This window comes from Chanodichthys erythropterus, chromosome 10 (assembly GCF_024489055.1).
Source record: "Chanodichthys erythropterus isolate Z2021 chromosome 10, ASM2448905v1, whole genome shotgun sequence".
Classification (NCBI taxonomy): domain Eukaryota; kingdom Metazoa; phylum Chordata; class Actinopteri; order Cypriniformes; family Xenocyprididae; genus Chanodichthys; species Chanodichthys erythropterus.
The window spans coordinates 10667179-10695042 of NC_090230.1; the positions used below are offsets into that span (position 1 = coordinate 10667179).

Here is a 27864-nt window from a genome sequence, read left to right on the forward strand (position 1 = left end):
ATCATAAACAGGTAACCAGGCAGGATCAAGAACAGATAGGCATACAGGATACAGGGGAAACGCTCAGAATTGTAACACAAGTGAAAACAAGACTTCACGATCAGGTGATGAGTGTGTGAGTCTTTTATAGTCCAGGTAATGCATGGCAGCTGGGTGTGGTGATTAGTGTAGTGATTGGTGGAGTGAGTGCAAGTGAGTGCAGACGATCCGCAGGCTGCCCCCAGTCAAGCTGGCGAGTACCAAATACCTGTGAGTGTCAAGGGGGGTACCTATCAGGCTTTGGTGGACTCAGGATGTAATCAAACCTCGTTGCATCAAAGCCTGATTTCGTCCGGGGCATTGGATGCAGGCCGCTTGGTTAAGGTGAGGTGTGTGCACGGGGATGTGGTGAAATATCTGTTAGTGCCCGTCATTATTCAATTTAGGGGGAAAAAGCATAGTTGGAGGTGGCAGTTAACCCTCACCTCCGGCATCCGATAATTTGGGTACGAATTGGCCTGCATTTAATAAATTATTGGGGTGTTTATGCTCGGATGCCTCTTGGGGGAAAAAATCGCGGGATAAGGAGGTGCGATTACAGGCGGGAGAGACTGATCTGGGACCAGTGAGTTCAGCTTCAGAGGAACAGAGCGAAATTGGAAGACTTATTCTTTCGGATCGCGATGACTTTCCCCTGGAGCAGTCTCACGATGAGACGCTAAAAAACGCGTTTGAAAAGGTCAGCACCATCGATGGTCAGCCTCTCCAGCCGGGGCGTCCACTTTCTTATTCGTATTTTGCGATCATAAAAGATAGGTTGTATCGAGTGACCCAAGACACTCAGACAAAAGAAGATACGACCCAATTATTAGTTCCAAGGAGCCGCAGGGAAATGCTTTTCCACGCGGCTCATTCTAATCCGATGGCTGGGCATTTAGGACAAACGGCAACACTAAATCGTCTCATGACCCGATTCTTTTGGCCGGGCATTCACGAGAATGTGCGCAGGTGGTGTGCGTCTTGTCGGGAATGTCAGTTGGTTAACCCACCGGCCACCCCAAAAGTGCCGTTGCGCCCCCTCCCATTAATGCAGGTCCCCTTCGAAAGAATTGGTATGGACCTCATCGGGCCATTAAAGCGATCAGCAAGAGGGCATCGCTTTGCATTAGTCATTGTGGATTATGCAACGCGATATCCTGAAGCAGTGCCACTCCGCAACATTTCCGCTAAGAGTGTTGCGGATGCACTGTTTAGTTTAATCTCCCGAGTGGGGATTCCGAAAGAAATCCTCACTGATCAGGGCACGGCGTTTATGTCACGCACGTTACGCGAACTTTACGAATTGTTGGGCATTAAATCCGTGCGTACCAGCGTCTTTCACCCACAAACGGACGGGCTGGTCGAACGGTTTAATCACACGCTTAAATCCATGATTCGTAAATTCGTTCAAGAGGACGCCAAAAATTGGGATAAGTGGTTGGAACCTCTATTATTTGCAGTGCGAGAGGTCCCGCAAGCCTCCACGGGGTTTTCCCCCTTCAAGCTTCTCTTTGGACGCCAGCCCCGTGGGGTATTAGACGTCCTAAGAGAGACTTGGGAGGACGGACCATCTCAGGCCAAAAATGAAATTCAGTATGTGCTGGACTTGAGAGCAAAACTCCACACGTTGGGGCGGCTGTCTATGGAGAATTTTGTTACAAGCCCAGCACAGACAGAGCCAGCTGTATGACAGAGGAACTAACTTGCGCAAATTTTCACCGGGAGATAAAGTACTTGTATTGCTTCCCACTTCAAGCTCGAAATTACTTGCAAAGTGGCAAGGACCATTTGTGGTGACACGGCAAGTCGGTGAGCTCGATTATGAGGTTGTGCGTTCCGATAGGAGAGGAGCACGTCAGATTTACCACCTCAATCTCCTTAAAAAATGGAATGAGGCAGAGTCAGTGATGCTGGCGATGGTGATTAGCGGAGAGGATGATCTCGGGCCAGAGGCGAATGTCAAAAAACAGTCCCTCGCTCTGGCCCCGGGGGGAGATCACCTCTCGCCCTCACAGCTCACGGATTTATCCAAGTTATAAGCAGAATTTGCAGATGTGTTTTCTCCCCTACCGGGCCGTACAAACCTCATTCAGCATCACATCGAGACAGAGCCGGGCGTGGTGGTTCGCAGCCGGCCGTATAGATTGCCAGAACACAAGAAAAATGTAGTTCAGGCAGAATTAGAGGCTATGCTTGAAATGGGAGTAATAGAAGAGTCCAGCATAGGGATGCACGATATTGGATTTTGGCCGATATTCGATATGCCGATATTTTCAAAATAATTTTGGCCGATGCCGATGCCGATACCGATATATATACAAATTTTTCGCCTGATATATTTAAACTTTAATTTTACTGAAGAAAAATCCATGTATCTCTTCTGTACTGATTCTACCATAAATGTATTATTTTACAAATGTAGACAGACATTCACACCTGAAAAACAGGTCAATTATTTCACTTGGAGAATAAATGATATGCCAGTGCAACATTTTATTTTTAAGTTTAGACTTTGAAACTTCAGTCCTTAAGAGTAAAATAAATACAAATAAATTTTCAAATATTTTTTTACATCTTTTCCTACTGGAACAGGTCTACCAAATGCTCCCCCAACATAGTGGTTAACATGACATTGTACTGAAACTTACAGAAAACACTTCAAGTGCACAAAACAAGCAGCTGTAGTCCAGACCTCCACTTCAGTCCTGAGGACCCACTTTAAAGTATAATCAAACTTAAAACCAAGCTCCACATATTACCTTGTGAGCCACAAAAAATAAAATAAAAATACAAGGACATCTTATCCTTTACTTGAACTTGAGTGGTGCAAACTTTTTCAGTCCAACTAACTAGGGTGACAACTTCGGCTGACCGGTAGGCTTCTGTTCAGCTATTTTTTTAATACCAGAGGTAGGTTTTTCTTAAGAAAAATGAGCATCTCTGCCTTTTCACTGTCCATTCGATTTCTCTTTTCATCCATCACATCAGAGGCAACGCTAAAAAGCCGTTCACTGTCAACGCTTGTGCAAGGCGCACACAGGTACTTGCGTGCAGCAAGAGCGAGGGCAGGGAAACGGGCCTGGTTGCACTTCCAGTACTCCAATGGACTGTGGTTCCTGGGAATTGTGGGTTCGGCCAGGTATGAGATGACCTATGAAGTAACAGAATAACAAAATATTACTTACGGATATATTTTTTTTTAGGCACTAACTTTGTTTTCCAGAAATCAAATGATTTATTAGTTGCACGTTTATTATTACTACCGTACACATAGCGAATTATGATAATAAATAGGCGATTATCTATGTTATGACATTGCAGAATAATAATAGCGAAAGTCGCATCATTAATTAGGATGCTTTCGGTCCAAAGTGAATTTTTTTATTTTTTTTTAAATAATAACCTACATTTGTGCATGTTTTATGCTTACCTGTGACACTGACGCAGTCTTGTCTTGCTCCTCAAACATGACATTCTCCTCCAGAATTTCGTCATACATATCCAGCAGTGATCCTGTTCGGGTCCTCTTCTCTGGGGGATCCTCTGTGCTGGCATCTGCACTGCCGCTCATGTCATCCAAAACTTTGAGCAACAGGTCGCGAGCACTCCTCTTTTTTTCCTCGTCAAAGTACCGGTCTTTGTAGCGGGCATCAAGCATGGTTGCAACAGAATAAAGTGCCTCACAATGCATACCGTTGAAGCGATGATTGACGGCTTCCAGCAGGGTAGTTTTGGTAGTCTGCACTCCTCTGTCCATGTCATTCGGCCGGCCAAGCAGTCGTGTCAGTGCCACAACCGCGGGGATCACATCAGCAGCAGAAGCCTCTGCAGAACTTATATCTCTGGTCAGCTGCTCAAAGGGGGCGAGAAGTGTGATCATATTTTCTATAATTCCCCACTGATTTGCCGTCAAAGTTGCAGGAAGCTCGAAATCAGCAGCATAAGCACCTAGTGCCCTTTTCTGCTCGACCAAGCTTCGCATCATATAAAATGTCGAATTCCATCTGGTAGCGATATCTTGTTGAAGTCGTTTTACCGACATTCCGAGCTCTTTCTGTACATCTGCCAGTCGACTGTATGCCAGCTGGGAGTGTTTGAAATGTCCAATTATTCTCCTTCCCACGGCCACAACATCCGCCACGCTGCGCTGAGACAGGACACCGTCATTCACCGCCAGTTGCAGTGAGTGTGCCATGCACGGCAGACATGTCACACCAAACTCCATCATAGCTTTAGCCATGTTACGGGCATTGTCACGTAGCACGACATGCACTCGTTCTCTTTCTATTTTCCATTTCCCAAACATACTTTCAAATGCGGACGCAATTGCAGCTGCTGTGTGAGAACCGGAGCATTCCTGTGAGTGTAGGACAGCTTTTTTAAGGGTGAAATCTTCATCTATCCACTGGGCAGTGAGGCTCAACATGCTTACAGGACTCACGCTTGATGTCCAAATGTCCGTGGTGAAGCTAATGTGACACGCGCCGGCAAGGAGCTTTTCAATTTGACTGGCGACAACACTCTGGAGTTCAGGTAAGGCCACGTCAGAAAAATAGCGCCGGCTAGGCATAGCATACCGCGGCTCTAGGTGCATCATTAGCCTCCTGAAGCCAACATCTTCCACCACGCTAAACAGCTGGTTATCAAGAGCAATAAATTCAATTATTTTGTCGTTAAGATCTTTTACCTTTGGGTGGTCGCTGCTGTATTTTCTAGCTTTGTCAAATGACTGAAGTAGAGGCTGCTGATGGGTTTTTGCCAGCATTTTTTCCTTCTTACTTTTTAAAAAGTCTTGGTGCTGCTCAGGATGACGGCTCTTAAGATGTGTAATCATATTTGTAGTGTTGAAAGACTGTTGTTTTACGCCTCCTCGCATCACTTGTGCTTTACAAATATTGCAAATAGTAACTTTGTTATCTGTTTGACAGATCTCGAAATGCCTCCACACAGCTGACATGTTGTAAGTTTTTGTTTTTAAGTTTTTGGCGCTCAAGCTACGTTCATGGTCGTCGCGCGCGCACATGAAACACGCCCCCCTATCGGTTTGGCTCATCGGCAGACATATTCATATTGGCCGATGCCGATGATGGTCATTTTAAGCTTTTATCGGCCGATACCGATGTTGTGCCGATATTATCGTGCATCCCTAGTCCAGCAGTAACTGGGCGAGCCCGATAGTTTTGGTTCCCAAGACGGACGGCTCAGTTTGGTTCTGTGTCGACTACCGCAAGGTGAACGCAGTGTCGAAATTCGACGCGTATCCAATGCCTCAGGTGGACGAGTTGCTTGACCGGCTTGGTACGGCTCGATTTTATTCGACAATGGACTTAACAAAAGGGTATTGGCAGATCCCCTTGTTGCCATTATCCAAAGAAAAGACCGCTTTCACGACGGATTACACGACGGATTACACCAATTCGTCACCCTTCCGTTCGGGCTGTTCGGGGCACCGGCTACCTTTCAGCGTCTCATGGATAAAATTTTGCGGCCCCATGGTGCATATGCTGCTGCCTATCTGGATGATATTATTATCTTCAGTAATGACTGGCAGCGGCATATGCAGCATTTGAGGGCCGTCCTGAGATCGCTGAGGGGAGCCGGGCTCACGGCTAACCCGAAGAAGTGTGCGATTGGGCGCGTGGAAGTAAAGTATCTGGGCTTTCACTTGGGGCATGGACAGGTGCGTCCCCAAATTGATTAGACGGCAGCGATTGCGACCTGTCCGCGCCCCAAGACCAAAAAGGAGGTTAGACAGTTCCTCGGGCTGGCAGGATATTATAGGAGGTTTGTTCCTAATTATTCGGCCCTCACCAGCTCGTTGACTGATCTAACTAAAAAGGATGCGCCAGATACGGTCCAGTGCACGGAGCTGTGCCAGCAGGCCTTCACCCAGGTGGGCCATTGCTTCACTCTCCTGATTTTTCTCTCCCTTTTCTGTTGCAGACTGACGCGTCGGACAGAGGGCTGGGTGCTGTCCTGTCCCAGGAGATAGAGGGAGAGGAACGGCCGGTGCTGTACATTAGCTGTAAGCTCTCAAAGAGGGAAGCTAAGTACAGCACCGTTGAAAAAGAGTGTTTGGCTATTAGGTGGGCCATCCTCACCCTCCGCTATTATCTCCTGGGACGGGAATTCACTCTCTGTTCGGACCACGCTCCCCTGCAGTGGCTCCACCGCATGAAGGATACCAATGCGCGGATCACTCGTTGGTATCTGGCATTACAGCCTTTTAAGTTCAAGGTGGTCCACAGGCCGGGTGTTCAGATGGCTGTGGCCGATTTCCTCTCCAGAAATGGGGGGGGTGGTGGTTCAGCAAGGTCTGCGGCGGGAGAGAGCATCGGGAGATCTTTGGTGAGTGAGCGAGTTAAATGTACATCACGAACACCTGTTTCTCATTTCAGTAATTGGCGCAGAGACAGGTTAAAACGCCGCGAGAAGCAGGAGTCGGTGAGAGAGAGGGGAACTGCTGGCTGAGCCGCTGGTGCAAGACTAACTGGAGTGAAGCCCTTTGTGGATTGTATATGCCGTGACTGGAGTGAAGCCCTTTGTGGATTATTTTGTTTTGTTGTTGTGCCTCGCACAGTTTTTGTTGGACTTTTCTGAATCTTGAAAATAAAGCTCAGTCAGCAGTTGAACGCCGACCCTGTCCCCTTCCTTCCTAGACTTAAAAATCTTATTTGTACTACATAAGCGTATTTGGCATGCTGTCTGAAGGGAGGGCTCGGAACTCAGAATTTAGCCTGAATCCAACATACTCCTTATATGCCTGGTTAATAGTAACCAGGTGATTGTGAGGAGACGGGGTGGTGTAGGGATGGAGAAAACTATCGAGGACCATAGATGAGTCAGCTATGTATATATATATATATATATATATATATATATATATATATATATATATATATATATATATATATATATATATATATATATATATATATATACATAGCTGACTCATGAAATTTGTTTCATTAATTACTCACCCTCATGCTGTTGCAAACCCGTGAGACCTTCATTCATCTTCGGAACACAAATTAAGATATTTTTGCTGAATCCGAGAGGTATATGACTTGTCTATAGACAGCAATATAATCAACGCTTTCGAGGTCCAGAAAGGTACTAAAGGCATCGTTAAAACCGTCGACGTGACTGCAGTGGTTCAAACTTAATTTTATGAAGTGATTTTAATAAAACTTTAATAAAACATCATATTGTGTATGCTGTATGGTATCATTAAACTGCTGGTTCAATTCTCCATGAAAGGCAAGTAGATCCCTGGTCTCTTGTTTGCAGCAATTGTTATTTTCTTTCTTGCACCTTTTTCCATCTGCAAGTCAAACTGTTGCACGATAACTAACTTCATCACTGCAACACACACCCCACACGGCATTGGCTCTGGCTCTTTTCACACTTTATATTTTCCAAGATTTATCCCATTAATGTTACTAGGATCTTGTACAAGGACCACATTTCCCAGCATTCTGGCTCTGGCTTGCATTCACACAGAATGCTCTTATAATTTTCCGAACCAAAGTCCATTGTGAACACAGCCCTTATTTTCACCAGAACTTCACAACATGTCTAGAACTGCATCTTTGGCTCACATTGTTCTTCAGGTGATCACACTTATTTCTCCTGTGGACTTTCTCAGTCTTTGGTGAATTTGAAAGTTGAATTTGTTGTACTAGAGGATGCAGAAGTGATTGACTCCAGTAGAGGGTCTTGACACAATAAAGCTCTTTAAAGTATCAAATGGGAAACCGTTCTTTTCAGCTGTGAACATATGATTATACCAGTAAATCTCAAACATCTTTCAAAAGCTATGTTATTGCATTTAATAATAATAATAATAATAAAAATAAATAAATAAATAACCTGTTGAATTGAATACATCATATACTGTAATATTCCCAGTCCTCCAGTTTTCCTAAGGTTAAACCAGGTGGCTTTAATTTGTTTGCAGGCGAAGCTCAGTACAATGACGCCTTTACTGCTACAGTCAACCGCTGTCTTAAACTTGTCATTGAATTACAAATAAAGTATACGTTTGTTTTGCAGTTTAGCTTTATTTTTCACAACCCAACACAATTACATATTTCAGAAATTCAGCACCATCAAAAGACACAAACATAACCTCATCACACCACTATTCATCTACAGATATATGACCTATATTAAATTATGTGTACAAGCCTCATCTTCAGCATCCATACAGCTTGTTGATCCTCAGGATGTCGATGTTGGACAGTCCCTGCCTCTGTCCGATTTCCACCGTGGCATCAGGAATGGGAGTGATGGTTTCCAGCCCAGGCTGGATGGCGAAGGCTGTTCTTCCATAGTGCATGATGGAGCTGTAGTCGTATGGAGTGTTTTGGTTGTTGGTGTTCTGTTTCTCGAAGTTGTAGGACATGTCAGGAGACAAGTTCTCCCAGTTGATTTTGACGTACTTGTCACGATCGCTCCTGGTTTGCTCGTGATAGAAGCCCAGGGCATGATTCAGCTCATGTTGAGCGATGCCAGTGTACACACAGCCTTGCCTGTTGAGGGAGACCACCTGTTCGCCACCAGTTCTACCTAGAGAAGAGTAGCACCTGAGAGGAGAAAGGAAATAAAGGGGTTAGATATCTGATTTAATGTTCTTGTTGTAAAAGAGAGTCCTGATTATTTTGTATAATTGTTCTGACCCATCTTTGTTCTCAATACTGATGTAGTCAGTCTGAGATGATCTGGCCACAAAGCGGATGCAGGTTTTGGCATGAAAGGCCGACATGGCGTTCGCAATCACAGATCTGTCATAATTGGCTGCAAACAAAAGGTTCCACAAGTTTAAAATGGCATCTAAATGAATCATAGGTGTGTTCAACGAATGAAGGAGATTCACGTACAGAATTCAGCGCTCACTATGTACGGGACCTCCACTATGTTGTTAGAGTTTTTCTTCCAGAAACAGTTGTTGTTCAAGCAGTAGAGAGCATTTCTGGTTTTGGGAAAGACCAGATCTCCTTCAATCAAGACTTCAGATGATCCTGCATTTAAAGAGACACATATTGATGAAATAACACAAAATATTTATAGGCCTCAATCACTGACCATTTACTGGCTTTATAGAAATCTACAAGGTGTCTGACCATTGTTGGTGTCCAAAATTCTTGTGGTGATGTCCAGAGTTTCAGGCTCTGATACAAATACGCCTTCAAACATCTGCTCCTGGTGGTAGAAATAGAGATGTTTTAAACAACTCATTTGAGGAGTGTTAATAATTTGATAGAGAGGCTACATAGGATCTTACCATGAGAGGAGACGCCTGGGAGATGCCAAACAGCAGCAGTAGAATGGAGAGGGAGGCTCTTGTGTCCATGCTGTGTCCTCAGTGTGTATAGATGTCAAGGATGCTCCTGTGCTGAGGTCTGATGTCTGCGAGCTGTTCTGTCTGGACTTTATATTCACCTGAGTAGGTGGCTCCACTGGGGGATTATGGGTAGGGTCTTAGTGTCCAGAGTCTAAAATGTGTGCCTAAAGGGAGGAAGCTCTGACCCCACCTGTTGGTCCTAATCTTTGCACAATCATAGAATATACCTCAGTTTGTTCATCTAATTCTCTGTAATGGACGTGCTTTAGCTTTTGGACTTCAACACATGCCCTAACACAGTAATATAGAGGGATGGTCCACAATACATTAAATGTGCTCTGTAGGTAGATTACCAGTGAATCCTTATTCATGAGAACATCTCAATGTACTGCAAAGATTAGAAAATGACTCCAAAAAATATTAGCAAGATGGACAACTGACTACTTAAATTAGCTTAGCTAAGCTGAAAGCTTTTGATTTAATGGAAAATCAGAAACAATTACCGTGTATTGCTAAAATATTATCAGTGTAACAAAGGGAGACTCAGGCAGAGATCCATCTGCAAGCTTTATTACAAAAGTAAGCGTGGTCGTACAGGCAGGGTCTAAGCAGGGGCAAACAGGAACAGCAAGGGCTAGGCAGAATCATAGTCAGGGTACAGGCAGTAGATCGAGGCAGGCAGATATCATTCACAGTCCAGGAAACAATAAACAGTCCAGAGGTATGCAGCAAGGAATCATAAACAGGTAACCAGGCATGATCAAGATCAGATAGGCATACAGGATACAGGGAAACGCTCAGAAATGTAACACAAGTGAAAACAAGACTTCACGATCAGGTGATGAGTGTGTGAGTCTTTTATAGTCCAGGTAATGCATGGCAGCTGGATGTGGTGATTAGTGTAGTGATTGGTGGAGTGAGTGCAAGTGAGTGCAGACGATCCGCAGGCTGCCCCCAGTCAAGCTGGCGAGTACCAAATACCTGTGAGTGTCAAGGGGGGTACCTATCAGGCTTTGGTGGACTCAGGATGTAATCAAACCTCGGTGCATCAAAGCCTGATTTCGTCCGGGGCATTGGATGCAGGCCGCTTGGTTAAGGTGAGGTGTGTGCACGGGGATGTGGTGAAATATCTGTTAGTGCCCGTCATTATTCAATTTAGGGGGCAAAAGCATAGTTGGAGGTGGCAGTTAACCCTCACCTCCGGCATCCGATAATTTGGGTACGAATTGGCCTGCATTTAATAAATTATTGGGGTGTTTTTGCTCGGATGCCTCTTGGGGGAAAAAATCGCGGGATAAGGAGGTGCGATTACAGGCGGGAGAGACTGATCTGGGACCAGTGAGTTCAGCTTCAGGGGAACAGAGCGAAATTGGAAGACTTATTCTTTCGGATCGCGATGACTTTCCCCTGGAGCAGTCTCACGATGAGACGCTAAAAAACGCATTTGAAAAGGTCAGCACCATCGATGGTCAGCCTCTCCAGCCGGGACGCTTAAATCCATGATTCGTAAATTCGTTCAAGAGGACGCCAAAAAGTGGGATAAGTGGTTGGAACCTCTATTATTTGCAGTGCGAGAGGTCCCGCAAGCCTCCACGGGGTTTTCCCCCTTCAAGCTTCTCTTTGGACGCCAGCCCCGTGGGGTATTAGACGTCCTAAGAGAGACTTGGGAGGACGGACCATCTCAGGCCAAAAATGAAATTCAGTATGTGCTGGACTTGAGAGCAAAACTCCACACGTTGGGGCGGCTGTCTATGGAGAATTTTGTTACAAGCCCAGCACAGACAGAGCCAGCTGTATGACAGAGGAACTAACTTGCGCAAATTTTCACCGGGAGATAAAGTACTTGTATTGCTTCCCACTTCAAGCTCGAAATTACTTGCAAAGTGGCAAGGACCATTTGTGGTGACACGGCAAGTCGGTGAGGTCGATTATGAGGTTGTGCGTTCCGATAGGAGAGGAGCACATCAGATTTACCACCTCAATCTCCTTAAAAAATGGAATGAGGCAGAGTCAGTGATGCTGGCGACGGTGATTAGCGGAGAGGATGATCTCGGGCCAGAGGCGAATGTCAAAAAACAGTCCCTCGCTCTGGCCCCGGGGGGAGATCACCTCTCGCCCTCACAGCTCACGGATTTATCCAAGTTATAAGCAGAATTTGCAGATGTGTTTTCTCCCCTACCGGGCCGTACAAACCTCATTCAGCATCACATCGAGACAGAGCCGGGCGTGGTGGTTCGCAGCCGGCCGTATAGATTGCCAGAACACAAGAAAAATGTAGTTCAGGCAGAATTAGAGGCTATGCTTGAAATGGGAGTAATAGAAGAGTCCAGCATAGGGATGCACGATATTGGATTTTGGCCGATATTCGATATGCCGGTATTTTCAAAATAATTTTGGCCGATGCCGATGCCGATACCGATATATATACAAATTTTTCGCCTGATATATTTAAACTTTAATTTTACTGAAGAAAAATCCATGTATCTCTTCTGTACTGATTCTACCATAAATGTATTATTTTACAAATGTAGACAGACATTCACACCTGAAAAACAGGTCAATTATTTCACTTGGAGAATAAATGATATGCCAGTGCAACATTTTATTTTTAAGTTTAGACTTTGAAACTTCAGTCCTTAAGAGTAAAATAAATACAAATAAATTTTCAAATATTTTTTTACATCTTTTCCTACTGGAACAGGTCTACCAAATGCTCCCCCAACATAGTGGTTAACATGACATTGTACTGAAACTTACAGAAAACACTTCAAGTGCACAAAACAAGCAGCTGTAGTCCAGACCTCCACTTCAGTCCTGAGGACCCACTTTAAAGAATAATCAAACTTAAAACCAAGCTCCACATATTACCTTGTGAGCCACAAAAAATAAAATAAAAATACAAGGACATCTTATCCTTTACTTGAACTTGAGTGGTGCAAACTTTTTCAGTCCAACTAACTAGGGTGACAACTTCGGCTGACCGGTAGGCTTCTGTTCAGCTATTTTTTTAATACCAGAGGTAGGTTTTTCTTAAGAAAAATGAGCATCTCTGCCTTTTCACTGTCCATTCGATTTCTCTTTTCATCCATCACATCAGAGGCAACGCTAAAAAGCCGTTCACTGTCAATGCTTGTGCAAGGCGCACACGGGTACTTGCGTGCAGCAAGAGCGAGGGCAGGGAAACGGGCCTGGTTGCACTTCCAGTACTCCAATGGACTGTGGTTCCTGGGAATTGTGGGTTCGGCCAGGTATGAGATGACCTATGAAGTAACAGAATAACAAAATATTACTTACGGATATATTTTTTTTTAGGCATTAACAGAGCTCTAACGTTGTTTTCCAGAAATCAAATGATTTATTAGTTGCACGTTTATTATTACTACCGTACACATAGCGAATTATGATAATAAATAGGCGATTATCTATGTTATGACATTGCAGAATAATAATAGCGAAAGTCGCATCATTAATTAGGATGCTTTCGGTCCAAAAGTGAATTTTTTTATTTTTTTTAAATAATAACCTACATTTGTGCATGTTTTATGCTTACCTGTGACACTGACGCGGTCTTGTCTTGCTCCTCAAACATGACATTCTCCTCCAGAATTTCGTCATACATATCCAGCAGTGATCCTGTTCGGGTCCTCTTCTCTGGGGGATCCTCTGTGCTGGCATCTGCACTGCCGCTCATGTCATCCAAAACTTTGAGCAACAGGTCGCGAGCACTCCTCTTTTTTTCCTCGTCAAAGTACCGGTCTTTGTAGCGGGCATCAAGCATGGTTGCAACAGAATAAAGTGCCTCACAATGCATACCGTTGAAGCGATGATTGACGGCTTCCAGCAGGGTAGTTTTGGTAGTCTGCACTCCTCTGTCCATGTCATTCGGCCGGCCAAGCAGTCGTGTCAGTGCCACAACCGCGGGGATCACATCAGCAGCAGAAGCCTCTGCAGAACTTATATCTCTGGTCAGCTGCTCAAAGGGGGCGAGAAGTGTGATCATATTTTCTATAATTCCCCACTGATTTGCCGTCAAAGTTGCAGGAAGCTCGAAATCAGCAGCATAAGCACCTAGTGCCCTTTTCTGCTCGACCAAGCTTCGCATCATATAAAATGTCGAATTCCATCTGGTAGCGATATCTTGTTGAAGTCGTTTTACCGACATTCCGAGCTCTTTCTGTACATCTGCCAGTCGACTGTATGCCAGCTGGGAGTGTTTGAAATGTCCAATTATTCTCCTTCCCACAGCCACAACATCCGCCACGCTGCGCTGAGACAGGACACCATCATTCACCGCCAGTTGCAGTGAGTGTGCCATGCACGGCAGACATGTCACACCAAACTCCATCATAGCTTTAACCATGTTACGGGCATTGTCACGTAGCACGACATGCACTCGTTCTCTTTCTATTTTCCATTTCCCAAACATACTTTCAAATGCGGACGCAATTGCAGCTGCTGTGTGAGAACCGGAGCATTCCTGTGAGTGTAGGACAGCTTTTTTAAGGGTGAAATCTTCATCTATCCACTGGGCAGTGAGGCTCAACATGCTTACAGGACTCACGCTTGATGTCCAAATGTCCGTGGTGAAGCTAATGTGACACGCGCCGGCAAGGAGCTTTTCAATTTGACTGGCGACAACACTCTGGAGTTCAGGTAAGGCCACGTCAGAAAAATAGCGCCGGCTAGGCATAGCATACCGCGGCTCTAGGTGCATCATTAGCCTCCTGAAGCCAACATCTTCCACCACGCTAAACAGCTGGTTATCAAGAGCAATAAATTCAATTATTTTGTCATTAAGATCTTTTACCTTTGGGTGGTCGCTGCTGTATTTTCTAGCTTTGTCAAATGACTGAAGTAGAGGCTGCTGATTGGTTTTTGCCGGCATTTTTTCCTTCTTACTTTTTAAAAAGTCTTGGTGCTGCTCAGGATGACGGCTCTTAAGATGTGTAATCATATTTGTAGTGTTGAAAGACTGTTGTTTTACGCCTCCTCGCATCACTTGTGCTTTACAAATATTGCAAATAGCAACTTTGTTATCTGTTTGACAGATCTCGAAATGCCTCCACACAGCTGACATGTTGTAAGTTTTTGTTTTTAAGTTTTTGGCGCTCAAGCTACGTTCATGGTCGTCGCGTGCGCACATGAAACACGCCCCCCTATCGGTTTGGCTCATCGGCAGACATATTCATATTGGCCGATGCCGATGATGGTCATTTTAAGCTTTTATCGGCCGATACCGATGTTGTGCCGATATTATCGTGCATCCCTAGTCCAGCAGTAACTGGGCAAGCCCGATAGTTTTGGTTCCCAAGACGGACGGCTCAGTTCGGTTCTGTGTCGACTACCGCAAGGTGAACGCAGTGTCGAAATTCGACGCGTATCCAATGCCTCAGGTGGACGAGTTGCTTGACCGGCTTGGTACGGCTCGATTTTATTCGACACTGGACTTAACAAAAGGGTATTGGCAGATCCCCTTGTTGCCATTATCCAAAGAAAAGACAGCTTTCACGACGGATTACACGACGGATTACACCAATTCGTCACCCTTCCGTTCGGGCTGTTCGGGGCACCGGCTACCTTTCAGCGTCTCATGGATAAAATTTTGCGGCCCCATGGTGCATATGCTGCTGCCTATCTGGATGATATTATTATCTTCAGTAATGACTGGCAGCGGCATATGCAGCATTTGAGGGCCGTCCTGAGATCGCTGAGGGGAGCCGGGCTCACGGCTAACCCGAAGAAGTGTGCGATTGGGCGCGTGGAAGTAAGGTATCTGGGCTTTCACTTGGGGCATGGACAGGTGCGTCCCCAAATTGATTAGACGGCAGCGATTGCGACCTGTCCGCGCCCCAAGACCAAAAAGACAGTTCCTCGGGCTGGCAGGATATTATAGGAGGTTTGTTCCTAATTATTCGGCCCTCACCAGCTCGTTGACTGATCTAACTAAAAAGGATGCGCCAGATACGGTCCAGTGCACGGAGCTGTGCCAGCAGGCCTTCACCCAGGTGGGCCATTGCTTCACTCTCCTGATTTTTCTCTCCCTTTTCTGTTGCAGACTGACGCGTCGGACAGAGGGCTGGGTGCTGTCCTGTCCCAGGAGATAGAGGGAGAGGAACGGCCGGTGCTGTACATTAGCTGTAAGCTCTCAAAGAGGGAAGCTAAGTACAGCACCGTTGAGAAAGAGTGTTTGGCTATTAGGTGGGCCATCCTCCGCTATTATCTCCTGGGACGGGAATTCACTCTCTGTTCGGACCATGCTCCCCTGCAGTGGCTCCACCGCATGAAGGATACCAATGCGCGGATCACTCGTTGGTATCTGGCATTACAGCCTTTTAAGTTCAAGGTGGTCCACAGGCCGGGTGTTCAGATGGCTGTGGCCGATTTCCTCTCCAGAAATGGGGGGGGGGTGGTTCAGCAAGGTCTGCGGCGGGAGAGAGCATCGGGAGATCTTTGGTGAGTGAGCGAGTTAAATGTACATCACGAACACCTGTTTCTCATTTCAGTAATTGGCGCAGAGACAGGTTAAAACGCCGCGAGAAGCAGGAGTCGGTGAGAGAGAGGGGAACTGCTGACTAACTGGAGTGAAGCCCTTTGTGGATTGTATATGCCGTGACTGGAGTGAAGCCCTTTGTGGATTATTTTGTTTTGTTGTTGTGCCTCGCACAGTTTTTGTTGGACTTTTCTGAATCTTGAAAATAAAGCTCAGTCAGCAGTTGAACGCCGACCCTGTCCCCTTCCTTCCTAGACTTAAAAATCATATTTGTACTACATAAGCGTATTTGGCATGCTGTCTGAAGGGAGGGCTCGGAACTCAGAATTTAGCCTGAATCCAACATACTCCTTATATGCCTGGTTAATAGTAACCAGGTGATTGTGAGGAGACGGGGTGGTGTAGGGATGGAGAAAACTATCGAGGACCATAGATGAGTCAGCTATGTATATATATATATATATATATATATATATATATATATATATATATATATATATATATATATATATATATATATATATATATATATATATATATATATATATATATATATATATATATATATACATAGCTGACTCATGAAATTTGTTTCATTAATTACTCACCCTCATGCTGTTGCAAACCCGTGAGACCTTCATTCATCTTCGGAACACAAATTAAGATATTTTTGCTGAATCCGAGAGGTATATGACTTGTCCATAGACAGCAATATAATCAACGCTTTCGAGGTCCAGAAAGGTACTAAAGGCATCGTTAAAACCGTCGACGTGACTGCAGTGGTTCAAACTTAATTTTATGAAGTGATTTTAATAAAACTTTAATAAAACATCATATTGTGTATGCTGTATGGTATCATTAAACTGCTGGTTCAATTCTCCATGAAAGGCAAGTAGATCCCTGGTCTCTTGTTTGCAGCAATTGTTATTTTCTTTCTTGCACCTTTTTCCATCTGCAAGTCAAACTGTTGCACGATAACTAACTTCATCACTGCAACACACACCCCACACGGCATTGGCTCTGGCTCTTTTCACACTTATATTTTCCAAGATTTATCCCATTAATGTTACTAGGATCTTGTACAAGGACCACATTTCCCAGCATTCTGGCTCTGGCTTGCATTCACACAGAATGCTCTTATAATTTTCCGGAACCAAAGTCCATTGTGAACACAGCCCTTATTTTCACCAGAACTTCACAACATGTCTAGAACTGCATCTTTGGCTCACATTGTTCTTCAGGTGATCACACTTATTTCTCCTGTGGACTTTCTCAGTCTTTGGTGAATTTGAAAGTTGAATTTGTTGTACTAGAGGATGCAGAAGTGATTGACTCCAGTAGAGGATCTTGACACAATAAAGCTCTTTAAAGTATCAAATGGGAAACCGTTCTTTTCAGCTGTGAACATATGATTATACCAGTAAATCTCAAACATCTTTCAAAAGCTATGTTATTGCATTTAATAATAATAATAATAATAAAAATAAATAAATAAATAACCTGTTGAATTGAATACATCATATACTGTAATATTCCCAGTCCTCCAGTTTTCCTAAGGTTAAACCAGGTGGCTTTAATTTGTTTGCAGGCGAAGCTCAGTACAATGACGCCTTTACTGCTACAGTCAACCGCTGTCTTAAACTTGTCATTGAATTACAAATAAAGTATACGTTTGTCTTGCAGTTTAGCTTTATTTTTCACAACCCAACACAATTACATATTTCAGAAATTCAGCACCATCAAAAGACATAAAAACATAACCTCATCACACCACTATTCATCTACAGATATATGACCTATATTAAATTATGTGTACAAGCCTCATCTTCAGCATCCATACAGCTTGTTGATCCTCAGGATGTCAATGTTGGACAGTCCCTGCCTCTGTCCGATTTCCACCGTGGCATCAGGAATGGGAGTGATGGTTTCCAGCCCAGGCTGGATGGCGAAGGCTGTTCTTCCATAGTGCATGATGGAGCTGTAGTCGTATGGAGTGTTTTGGTTGTTGGTGTTCTGTTTCTCGAAGTTGTAGGACATGTCAGGAGACAAGTTCTCCCAGTTGATTTTGACGTACTTGTCACGATCGCTCCTGGTTTGCTCGTGGTAGAAGCCCAGGGCATGATTCAGCTCATGTTGAGCGATGCCAGTGTACACACAGCCTTGCCTGTTGAGGGAGACCACCTGTTTGCCACCAGTTCTACCTAGAGAAGAGTAGCACCTGAGAGGAGAAAGGAAATAAAGGGGTTAGATATCTGATTTAATGTTCTTGTTGTAAAAGAGAGTCCTGATTATTTTGTATAATTGTTCTGACCCATCTTTGTTCTCAATACTGATGTAGTCAGTCTGAGATGATCTGGCCACAAAGCGGATGCAGGTTTTGGCATGAAAGGCCGACATGGCGTTCGCAATCACAGATCTGTCATAATTGGCTGCAAACAAAAGGTTCCACAAGTTTAAAATGGCATCTAAATGAATGAATTGTGTTCAACGAATGAAGGAGATTCACGTACAGAATTCAGCGCTCACTATGTACGGGACCTCCACTACGTTGTTAGAGTTTTTCTTCCAGAAACAGTTGTTGTTCAAGCAGTAGAGAGCATTTCTGGTTTTGGGAAAGACCAGATCTCCTTCAATCAAGACTTCAGATGATCCTGCATTTAAAGAGACACATATTGATGAAATAACACAAAATATTTATAGGCCTCAATCACTGACCATTTACTGGCTTTATAGAAATCTACAAGGTGTCTGACCATTGTTGGTGTCCAAAATTCTTGTGGTGATGTCCAGAGTTTCAGGCTCTGATACAAATACGCCTTCAAACATCTGCTCCTGGTGGTAGAAATAGAGATGTTTTAAACAACTCATTTGAGGAGAGTTAATAATTTGAGAGAGAGACTAGATAGGATCTTACCATGAGAGGAGACGCCTGGGAGATGCCAAACAGCAGCAGCAGAATGGAGAGGGAGGCTCTTGTGTCCATGCTGTGTCCTCAGTGTGTAGAGATGTCAAGGATGCTCCTGTGCTGAGGTCTGATGTCTGCGAGCTGTTCTGTCTGGACTTTATATTCACCTGAGTAGGTGGCTCCACTGGGGGATTATGGGTAGGGTCTTAGTGTCCAGAGTCTAAAATGTGTGCCTAAAGGGAGGAAGCTCTGACCCCACCTGTTGGTCCTAATCTTTGCACAATCATAGAATATACCTCAGTTTGTTCATCTAATTCTCTGTAATGGACGTGCTTTAGCTTTTGGACTTCAACACATGCCCTAACACAGTAATATAGAGGGATGGTCCACAATACATTAAATGTGCTCTGTAGGTAGATTACCAGTGAATCCTTATTCATGAGAACATCTCAATGTACTGCAAAGATTAGAAAATGACTCCAAAAAATATTAGCAAGATGGACAACTGACTACTTAAATTAGCTTAGCTAAGCTGAAAGCTTTTGATTTAATGGAAAATCAGAAACAATTACTGTGTATTGCTAAAATATTATCAGGACAAATGTAATATTATATATATTTAGTATTTCATAGCACTACACAACTCTTTATTTGATACAATTGTTTTGTTATGAAGAAGCAACATGATTTCAAACAGTGACAACCCCACCTTTCTACTTAGTAAAGTTGTTTAATAGTTGAAGAAGAATGGCATCTACGCTAACATTAGTCTTTCTGTTTATCCCGAGGTTTACCGTAGTCCATTACCGTAGACCAGTGGTCACCAACCTTTTTAAGCCCAAGATCCCTGACCTCGACCTTTATGAAAGACAAGATCTACTTGATAGAAAAAGACAGCCCAGATTGTATTTAGTATTTTTTTCATGGCCAATTTAGATTCTGATTTATTTATTTATTTATTTTTACAAGCAAATTGGCCGATTCTTATACTGGTTGCAGATATTTATTATTATTATTATTATTACTATTACTATTACTATTACTATTATTATTATTATTATTATTATTATTATTATTATCAAAGATACATAGCCATTTCAAATTAGAGGGAACCACTGCTTTTTAATCACAATCTAAACAAAGATGCTATCACATTGTATGAGCAGTTGTATTTTATTTGAATTAATTGAGATTTAATTTCAAGATTTAAAGCAAAAACAGAACGGTCTGACTTTATCTTTGTGAAATTATATGCTACACACAAAAAAAGCTTGAAACAAAAACAGCAGACTGAATGAGACACAGATTCACTCTCTGACAGCAGGTGGCGCTTATGGAGCAGCAGAGATACAGCGTTTCCTTGGTTACCGCTGTAAACAAAGCTGAACTGCGCTAATAATTAGCTACTTTATTCGGAGGTAAGAGGAAAGTAAAATACCATTGCCATCGAAATTTTTCTGAAGACAGTAATTCCTTTTACAGATGCATTCATATAATCCCTCACAACCAATTCCATATTTATATTTTCTTCCTATATTTCGAGCATCGTGAACAGTGAGCTGCTCTGTCTGCTACAGAATTGTCTCCTCTTTGCGTCCGTCTTCAGCGTCTCTGGCCTCTTGTTTACGGCCGTTTACAGACTCGGACATGATGTGGGCTATTTCCCTTTATCACTGTCCCCGTAGCTCCCTAAAATAACAGAAAAATAAATACAAAAATACAGTACAGTACAGTACAGACTGGAGAAATGTAATGTATTTTTGTACTCATATTTCTGTTATTTTCGCGAGCTACTGGAACAGTGATAAAGATCGACCGGTCGATCGCAGCGACGGGTTGGCGACCACTGCCGTAGACCATCTATTGTGAAGGCATCATCGACACGGCAGCCAGTGGCACAGCTCCTACACAAACCGTCTGTACCGCAGTGATGAATACGATCCTCAACTGGATGGAACTGAAATAAATAATTTGAATGTTGCAATCCTATCGGACTTATGATAGCAACCTGAATCGTAACAAAGCACTGTTTGCCAGAGGAGGACTGGCCCCCCGACTAAGCCTGGTTTCTCCCAAGGTTTTTTTTCTGCATTTTAACACCTATTTGCCACCTGATGTTACCTGTTGGAGTTTGGGTTCCTTGCCGCTATCGCCTTTGGCTTGCTTAGTTGGGGACACTTGACATTTGATATTCAACAGTGCTTTGATCTGCCTGCATTGACACTATTCTTTAAAAGCTGCTGTGCAGCCAAAATGATATACCAGTTATCAATGTAAAGCTGCTTTTACCTGAATCGTAAGGTAATCTGCATTGTAAAAAGCGCTACATAAATAAAGGTGACTTGACTTGAACTACGCATAGCAATGCTACTGCATTTTACACATTCAACTGTACACCATTTCTAGTTAAAGATGAGTCACATTTCATCTCTTTGTGATTTTAAGTTTTGATCGAAAAAGTTTCTAATTTGCTTTTATAGAAATTGTGTATTTTATTCTGAGGTTCAGATGTTATATTCAGTTTCTGCAATGAAGCAGAAAAAAAAATTGCTCTATAATTCGATCCTAACATCACAAGTAAGATGTTCTTAGTTTCATTTACAAAGAGATTCTGGGGGGAAAAAAAGAAAAAATTCTGGTAATTGCTCTTGCATTGTGTTATTTTCTTCATTTACACTGCCAGAGCGTTCCCACCTGATATGTAATGTACTTCACGTGTTTACACGTACATGAAATCCAATAGCAAATTATATAGTAGTTTATGCGTATTTGGCGTGCCGTCCAGGGAAGGGCGCTGAGTTTGGAATTTGGCCCAAACCCAGAGTACACCCCTTCCATGACTGGGATAGAAACCAGCCAAGAGCAAGGTGATGGGTTGAATGGAGGGATGCTGTGAAACGTGTCGCGGGATAGAGGTGAGAGACGGGCTTATATACAGGCTTCTCCTTGTGCTGATTGATTGATTACCCGAACGTGCTCCTCCCGAATTCTGTTAAATAAAACTTCATATGTTGAAAAGTTCTCCATTTAATTTTGTTATCCTCCCACAAACAGTAATTTCACGAGTTCACTCTTACAAATAATCAGATAAAAAGTGAAAAGTATGCGTATTTGGCATGCTGTCTGAAGGGAGGGCTCGAAACTCAGAATTTAGCCTGAATCCAACATACTCCTTATATGCCTGGTTAATAGTAACCAGGTGATTGTGAGGAGACGGGGTGGTGTAGGGATGGAGAAAACTATCGAGGACCATAGATGAGTCAGCTATGTATATATATATATATATATATATATATATATATATATACATATAGGCCTCCCTCGTGCTGATTGGATAGGCAACATGAACATGTTCCCCCCAATCTTAAAGGGTTAGTTCACCCAAAAATGAAATTTGTTTCATTAATTACTCACCCTCATGCTGTTGCAAATCCGTGAGACCTTCATTCATCTTCGGAACACAAATTAAGATATTTTTGATGAATCCGAGAGGTATATGACTTGTCCATAGACAGCAATACAATCAACGCTTTCAAGGTCCAGAAAGGTACTAAAGGCATCGTTAAAACCGTCGACGTGACTGCAGTGGTTCAAACTTAATTTTATGAAGTGATTTTAACAAAACATCATATTGTGTATGCTGTATGGTATCATTAAACTGCTGGTTCAATTCTCCATGAAAGGCAAGTAGATCCCTGGTCTCTTGTTTGCAGCAATTGTTATTTTCTTTCTTGCACCTTTTTCCATCTGCAAGTCAAACTGTTGCACGATAACTAACTTCATCACTGCAACACACACCCCACACGGCATTGGCTCTGGCTCTTTTCACACTTATATTTTCCAAGATTTATCCCATTAATGTTACTAGGATCTTGTACAAGGACCACATTTCCCAGCAATCTGGCTCTGGCTTGCATTCACACAGAATGCTCTTATAATTTTCCGGAACCAAAGTCCATTGTGAACACAGCCCTTATTTTCACCAGAACTTCACAACATGTCTAGAACTGCATCTTTGGCTCACATTGTTCTTCAGGTGATCACACTTATTTCTCCTGTGGACTTTCTCAGTCTTTGGTGAATTTGAAAGTTGAATGTGTTGTACTAGAGGATGCAGAAGTGATTGACTCCAGTAGAGGATCTTGACACAATAAAGCTCTTTAAAGTATCAAATGGGAAACCGTTCTTTTCAGCTGTGAACATATGATTATACCAGTAAATCTCAAACATCTTTCAAAAGCTATGTTATTGCATTTAATAATAATAATAATAATAATAATAAATAAATAAATAACCTGTTGAATTGAATACATCATATACTGTAATATTCCCAGTCCTCCAGTTTTCCTAAGGTTAAACCAGGTGGCTTTAATTTGTTTGCAGGCGAAGCTCAGTACAATGACGCCTTTACTGCTACAGTCAACCGCTGTAATTTCAAGATTTAAAGCAAAAACAGAACGGTCTGACTTTATCTTTGTGAAATTATATGCTACACACAAAAAAAGCTTGAAACAAAAACAGCAGACTGAATGAGACACAGATTCACTCTCTGACAGCAGGTGGCGCTTATGGAGCAGCAGAGATACAGCGTTTCCTTGGTTACCGCTGTAAACAAAGCTGAACTGCGCTAATAATTAGCTACTTTATTCGGAGGTAAGAGGAAAGTAAAATACCATTGCCATCGAAATTTTTCTGAAGACAGTAATTCCTTTTACAGATGCATTCATATAATCCCTCACAACCAATTCCATATTTATATTTTCTTCCTATATTTCGAGCATCGTGAACAGTGAGCTGCTCTGTCTGCTACAGAATTGTCTCCTCTTTGCGTCCGTCTTCAGCGTCTCTGGCCTCTTGTTTACGGCCGTTTACAGACTCGGACATGATGTGGGCTATTTCCCTTTATCACTGTCCCCGTAGCTCCCTAAAATAACAGAAAAATAAATACAAAAATACAGTACAGTACAGTACAGACTGGAGAAATGTAATGTATTTTTGTACTCATATTTCTGTTATTTTCGCGAGCTACTGGAACAGTGATAAAGATCGACCGGTCGATCGCAGCGACGGGTTGGCGACCACTGCCGTAGACCATCTATTGTGAAGGCATCATCGACACGGCAGCCAGTGGCACAGCTCCTACACAAACCGTCTGTACCGCAGTGATGAATACGATCCTCAACTGGATGGAACTGAAATAAATAATTTGAATGTTGCAATCCTATCGGACTTATGATAGCAACCTGAATCGTAACAAAGCACTGTTTGCCAGAGGAGGACTGGCCCCCCGACTAAGCCTGGTTTCTCCCAAGGTTTTTTTCTGCATTTTAACACCTATTTGCCACCTGATGTTACCTGTTGGAGTTTGGGTTCCTTGCCGCTATCGCCTTTGGCTTGCTTAGTTGGGGACACTTGACATTTGATATTCAACAGTGCTTTGATCTGCCTGCATTGACACTATTCTTTAAAAGCTGCTGTGCAGCCAAAATGATATACCAGTTATCAATGTAAAGCTGCTTTGACACAATCTGCATTGTAAAAAGCGCTACATAAATAAAGGTGACTTGACTTGAACTACGCATAGCAATGCTACTGCATTTTACACATTCAACTGTACACCATTTCTAGTTAAAGATGAGTCACATTTCATCTCTTTGTGATTTTAAGTTTTGATCGAAAAAGTTTCTAATTTGCTTTTATAGAAATTGTGTATTTTATTCTGAGGTTCAGATGTTATATTCAGTTTCTGCAATGAAGCAGAAAAAAAATTGCTCTATAATTCGATCCTAACATCACAAGTAAGATGTTCTTAGTTTCATTTACAAAGAGATTCTGGGGGGAAAAAAAGAAAAAATTCTGGTAATTGCTCTTGCATTGTGTTATTTTCTTCATTTACACTGCCAGAGCGTTCCCACCTGATATGTAATGTACTTCACGTGTTTACACGTACATGAAATCCAATAGCAAATTATATAGTAGTTTATGCGTATTTGGCGTGCCGTCCAGGGAAGGGCGCTGAGTTTGGAATTTGGCCCAAACCCAGAGTACACCCCTTCCATGACTGGGATAGAAACCAGCCAAGAGCAAGGTGATGGGTTGAATGGAGGGATGCTGTGAAACGTGTCGCGGGATAGAGGTGAGAGACGGGCTTATATACAGGCTTCTCCTTGTGCTGATTGATTGATTACCCGAACGTGCTCCTCCCGAATTCTGTTAAATAAAACTTCATATGTTGAAAAGTTCTCCATTTAATTTTGTTATCCTCCCACAAACAGTAATTTCACGAGTTCACTCTTACAAATAATCAGATAAAAAGTGAAAAGTATGCGTATTTGGCATGCTGTCTGAAGGGAGGGCTCGAAACTCAGAATTTAGCCTGAATCCAACATACTCCTTATATGCCTGGTTAATAGTAACCAGGTGATTGTGAGGAGACGGGGTGGTGTAGGGATGGAGAAAACTATCGAGGACCATAGATGAGTCAGCTATGTATATATATATATATATATATATATATATATATATATATATATATATATATATATATATATACATATAGGCCTCCCTCGTGCTGATTGGATAGGCAACATGAACATGTTCCCCCCAATCTTAAAGGGTTAGTTCACCCAAAAATGAAATTTGTTTCATTAATTACTCACCCTCATGCTGTTGCAAATCCGTGAGACCTTCATTCATCTTCGGAACACAAATTAAGATATTTTTGATGAATCCGAGAGGTATATGACTTGTCCATAGACAGCAATACAATCAACGCTTTCAAGGTCCAGAAAGGTACTAAAGGCATCGTTAAAACCGTCGACGTGACTGCAGTGGTTCAAACTTAATTTTATGAAGTGATTTTAACAAAACATCATATTGTGTATGCTGTATGGTATCATTAAACTGCTGGTTCAATTCTCCATGAAAGGCAAGTAGATCCCTGGTCTCTTGTTTGCAGCAATTGTTATTTTCTTTCTTGCACCTTTTTCCATCTGCAAGTCAAACTGTTGCACGATAACTAACTTCATCACTGCAACACACACCCCACACGGCATTGGCTCTGGCTCTTTTCACACTTATATTTTCCAAGATTTATCCCATTAATGTTACTAGGATCTTGTACAAGGACCACATTTCCCAGCAATCTGGCTCTGGCTTGCATTCACACAGAATGCTCTTATAATTTTCCGGAACCAAAGTCCATTGTGAACACAGCCCTTATTTTCACCAGAACTTCACAACATGTCTAGAACTGCATCTTTGGCTCACATTGTTCTTCAGGTGATCACACTTATTTCTCCTGTGGACTTTCTCAGTCTTTGGTGAATTTGAAAGTTGAATGTGTTGTACTAGAGGATGCAGAAGTGATTGACTCCAGTAGAGGATCTTGACACAATAAAGCTCTTTAAAGTATCAAATGGGAAACCGTTCTTTTCAGCTGTGAACATATGATTATACCAGTAAATCTCAAACATCTTTCAAAAGCTATGTTATTGCATTTAATAATAATAATAATAATAATAATAAATAAATAAATAACCTGTTGAATTGAATACATCATATACTGTAATATTCCCAGTCCTCCAGTTTTCCTAAGGTTAAACCAGGTGGCTTTAATTTGTTTGCAGGCGAAGCTCAGTACAATGACGCCTTTACTGCTACAGTCAACCGCTGTCTTAAACTTGTCATTGAATTACAAATAAAGTATACGTTTGTCTTGCAGTTTAGCTTTATTTTTCACAACCCAACACAATTACATATTTCAGAAATTCAGCACCATCAAAAGACATAAAAACATAACCTCATCACACCACTATTCATCTACAGATATATGACCTATATTAAATTATGTGTACAAGCCTCATCTTCAGCATCCATACAGCTTGTTGATCCTCAGGATGTCGATGTTGGACAGTCCCTGCCTCTGTCCGATTTCCACCGTGGCATCAGGAATGGGAGTGATGGTTTCCAGCCCAGGCTGGATGGCGAAGGCTGTTCTTCCATAGTGCATGATGGAGCTGTAGTCGTATGGAGTGTTTTGGTTGTTGGTGTTCTGTTTCTCGAAGTTGTAGGACATGTCAGGAGACAAGTTCTCCCAGTTGATTTTGACGTACTTGTCACGATCGCTCCTGGTTTGCTCGTGGTAGAAGCCCAGGGCATGATTCAGCTCATGTTGAGCGATGCCAGTGTACACACAGCCTTGCCTGTTGAGGGAGACCACCTGTTTGCCACCAGTTCTACCTAGAGAAGAGTAGCACCTGAGAGGAGAAAGGAAATAAAGGGGTTAGATATCTGATTTAATGTTCTTGTTGTAAAAGAGAGTCCTGATTATTTTGTATAATTGTTCTGACCCATCTTTGTTCTCAATACTGATGTAGTCAGTCTGAGATGATCTGGCCACAAAGCGGATGCAGGTTTTGGCATGAAAGGCCGACATGGCGTTCGCAATCACAGATCTGTCATAATTGGCTGCAAACAAAAGGTTCCACAAGTTTAAAATGGCATCTAAATGAATGAATTGTGTTCAACGAATGAAGGAGATTCACGTACAGAATTCAGCGCTCACTATGTACGGGACCTCCACTACGTTGTTAGAGTTTTTCTTCCAGAAACAGTTGTTGTTCAAGCAGTAGAGAGCATTTCTGGTTTTGGGAAAGACCAGATCTCCTTCAATCAAGACTTCAGATGATCCTGCATTTAAAGAGACACATATTGATGAAATAACACAAAATATTTATAGGCCTCAATCACTGACCATTTACTGGCTTTATAGAAATCTACAAGGTGTCTGACCATTGTTGGTGTCCAAAATTCTTGTGGTGATGTCCAGAGTTTCAGGCTCTGATACAAATACGCCTTCAAACATCTGCTCCTGGTGGTAGAAATAGAGATGTTTTAAACAACTCATTTGAGGAGAGTTAATAATTTGAGAGAGAGACTAGATAGGATCTTACCATGAGAGGAGACGCCTGGGAGATGCCAAACAGCAGCAGCAGAATGGAGAGGGAGGCTCTTGTGTCCATGCTGTGTCCTCAGTGTGTAGAGATGTCAAGGATGCTCCTGTGCTGAGGTCTGATGTCTGCGAGCTGTTCTGTCTGGACTTTA

The 27864-nt window shown here is 42.7% G+C and overlaps 5 protein-coding genes across 5 annotated transcripts; all 5 read right to left on the reverse strand.

The window, feature by feature from the left end:
• Window positions 1–1781: 1781 nt before the first annotated feature.
• On the reverse strand, window positions 1782–4852 carry LOC137028107 (zinc finger BED domain-containing protein 4-like). The gene is made up of 3 exons (XM_067396865.1): window positions 3449–4852; window positions 2924–3169; window positions 1782–1895 (listed from the first exon to the last, which is right to left on the reverse strand). Exons 1-3 carry the CDS (start codon window positions 4850–4852, stop codon window positions 1782–1784), a joined length of 1764 nt encoding a protein of 587 aa, XP_067252966.1.
• A 3363-nt stretch (window positions 4853–8215) lies between these two features.
• On the reverse strand, window positions 8216–9373 carry LOC137029078 (hatching enzyme 1.2-like). Its single transcript, XM_067398595.1, has 5 exons — window positions 9305–9373; window positions 9144–9216; window positions 8901–9041; window positions 8700–8817; window positions 8216–8606 (listed from the first exon to the last, which is right to left on the reverse strand). The coding sequence occupies exons 1-5, from the start codon at window positions 9371–9373 to the stop codon at window positions 8216–8218; spliced, it is 792 nt and encodes a 263-aa protein (XP_067254696.1).
• A 1863-nt stretch (window positions 9374–11236) lies between these two features.
• LOC137028108 (zinc finger BED domain-containing protein 4-like) lies at window positions 11237–14249 on the reverse strand. Its single transcript, XM_067396867.1, has 3 exons — window positions 12915–14249; window positions 12379–12624; window positions 11237–11350 (listed from the first exon to the last, which is right to left on the reverse strand). The coding sequence occupies exons 1-3, from the start codon at window positions 14247–14249 to the stop codon at window positions 11237–11239; spliced, it is 1695 nt and encodes a 564-aa protein (XP_067252968.1).
• Window positions 14250–17681: 3432 nt separating this feature from the next.
• LOC137029079 (hatching enzyme 1.2-like) lies at window positions 17682–18837 on the reverse strand. Its single transcript, XM_067398596.1, has 5 exons — window positions 18769–18837; window positions 18608–18680; window positions 18365–18505; window positions 18166–18283; window positions 17682–18072 (listed from the first exon to the last, which is right to left on the reverse strand). The coding sequence occupies exons 1-5, from the start codon at window positions 18835–18837 to the stop codon at window positions 17682–17684; spliced, it is 792 nt and encodes a 263-aa protein (XP_067254697.1).
• Window positions 18838–26626: 7789 nt separating this feature from the next.
• LOC137029080 (hatching enzyme 1.2-like) lies at window positions 26627–27782 on the reverse strand. The gene is made up of 5 exons (XM_067398597.1): window positions 27714–27782; window positions 27553–27625; window positions 27310–27450; window positions 27111–27228; window positions 26627–27017 (listed from the first exon to the last, which is right to left on the reverse strand). The coding sequence occupies exons 1-5, from the start codon at window positions 27780–27782 to the stop codon at window positions 26627–26629; spliced, it is 792 nt and encodes a 263-aa protein (XP_067254698.1).
• Window positions 27783–27864: the final 82 nt, after the last annotated feature.